A 2,273-nucleotide genomic window follows, 5' to 3' on the forward strand; every position below is an offset into this window, starting at 1 on the left:
ACCCATCCTTAGGGGCTATCCAGAAGTCACTTTGTGATTTAAAGGGGCTTATTTTGAATAACGAGACACTCCTTTATCACTCTGGAAATGTTTCAGGAACTGGAGCTATTTGAGGACAAAAGACCAAACATTGTAACAAAAAATTCTTGGATCACTCTTATCATTTAGAAAATTACAAGGGTTTTAGGAGCAGTGTGCCAGGAATAGGGACCAAGATCAAATAACATCTTATTTTTATTATAAATCATAATATCACAACAATAAAAATGCACACAAAACAGTCTATTTCTCATGCTCTAACCTCATTTCTCATAGGCAACCACTGGTATATAACTTGTCCATCATTTTTTTATGCATTTACAAATATAGTTTTTAAGTTTATAAAAGTAGGATCATAATATACATGTTATTCTGCATTTTTTGGCTTAACATTGTCTCCTCTTCATGTTTGCACAAATAATCTTTATTCCATGCATTGGGATAGCATATAGCCATTTATTTGTGTGTGTGTGTGTGCACAGTTGCATCTAACTCTTTGTAACCCCATGAACTGTAGCCTGCCAGGCTCCTCTATGAATTTTTCCAGGCAAGAATACTGGAGTGGGTTGCTATCTCCTTCTCAAGGGCATCTTCCCTACCCAGGGATTGACCTCTCGTATCCTGCATTGGCAGGTGGATTCTTCACCACTGCACCACCTGGAAAGCCCCAAAGTTTATTTAATCCCTCCTTAATGAGAATTTCAGTTTTATCCCATATTTTGTTTATATAAAAAATGTTGAAGTGAACATCCTTTTATGTTTGTGTACTTATATTAGAAGGATACCTAAATTCCTGGATTAGAGGTTTGTACAAGTGCCTGTTTTCCCACTCCTTCACAACATTAGACTGGGTGTTATTGATTCTTTTAATTTTATTCCTATCAGATGAATAAAAATTATTTTTTAAAATTTGTGTTCTAATTAATACTAAGGTTGTGCATCATCTCATATTTATTGGCTACTTGTATTTCCTTTCCTTTAGAGTTACTTTTTCTTATTCTTTCCCCCCTTTTCTATAAAGTCATTGATTTTTGGCAGATATTTATATGTTCTGAATAGTAACCTTTTACTATGTTGAAAAATTATTTCCTGTTTACACTTGCAAAGAATAATCATGTTAATATTATCAGTACTATGGAACTTTAATTTTTTAAATTATCTTTTACTATATTGAGGTTTTATAAATTTGTTCTTGTCAATTTATTGAGCTTTTTCTTTATGTCTGATTAGTTTAATGTTGCACTTTAGGAAGGCACTGATCATATTAATTTTGTGAAAATATTCTGTATTTCCACATTCTTAATCTAAATTCCTTGTTAAACTTTACTTGTACTGGTAGAGTTCCTTGGCTCATGTATATGGCTCCTGTGCCATTAAAGTGCTTTCTGCATGATTTTCCTTCAGACATATTCAGGAGGTGGTAAATCTTCAAACCCAGCAGAATAAGGAGCTACAGGAGCTCTATGAACGCCTTCGAGCAATTAAAGATAGCAAAGTCCAATCATCAGAAGCTCCTGTATCACCTGCATCACCACGTAGACCAAGATCTTTAAAAAGCAAACTTCGAAGCCGTCCCCAGTCCTTGACACGTGTGGACAGTGGCACAGTTGCTACAGGTAAATCAGTCTTATAAGTGATTTTAAAAGCCTGGTCAAAGATCAGCAAAATTAGAAAAAGAACACTAATAAACTTATTTTTTATTAACCTAAGATTATTTAAAGAAGTACACATTTTTCTGACATTCTTTTCTTTTTGGTGCTGAATGTTCTTTCATTAAATAATGATAAGAATAGGTGATAGATTTTGGAGAGCAAACAAAGGTTGTTTTCATTTGGAAAACAAATACCTGGAAGCCCAATTTCAATCACCAAAACAGTTTTTGAAATGTTGGTAGTCAATGGGAACCGCTGGTCTAGCATTTGGAGTTTGTTGCTAACAAAGATAATCTTGAAAGTAAAGTCATGTTCTATCTGATGTAAGAGATCTTTATTTATTATGAGAATATTAGAAAAAATATATGTCTTTGAATTTGTAAAAAGAGAGGATCAATCTCTACTTAACTAATAAACAAGTTAATCACATCAGACTTCCTTGGTTCCATCTGCATAGTCAAGGTGAGGGTTGAGGGTGAACTATAAGGGTATGTATGAGATCTCAACAGAATTTGTGGTAGACAGAATAATGATTTCCCCCCAAAGATGTCCATGTACAAATTCTTGCAGCCTATGATTATG

General features: G+C 33.8%; 1 protein-coding gene across 1 annotated transcript in view; it reads left to right on the forward strand.

Annotated features, from left to right (window-relative positions):
* The window catches only part of WNK3 (WNK lysine deficient protein kinase 3), a gene marked incomplete at both ends in the record, with an annotated part of 14,849 nt that extends 13,194 nt beyond the window's left edge, over window positions 1–1,655 (forward strand). The window contains one exon of the mRNA XM_010839085.1: window positions 1,444–1,655. Within this exon, the coding sequence (XP_010837387.1) occupies window positions 1,444–1,655 (212 nt within the window). The remainder of the gene's footprint in view (window positions 1–1,443) is intronic.
* Window positions 1,656–2,273: the final 618 nt, after the last annotated feature.

The sequence above is a fragment of the Bison bison genome, unplaced genomic scaffold (genome assembly GCF_000754665.1).
Source record: "Bison bison bison isolate TAMUID 2011002044 unplaced genomic scaffold, Bison_UMD1.0 scf7180017846252, whole genome shotgun sequence".
Lineage (NCBI taxonomy): Eukaryota > Metazoa > Chordata > Mammalia > Artiodactyla > Bovidae > Bison > Bison bison.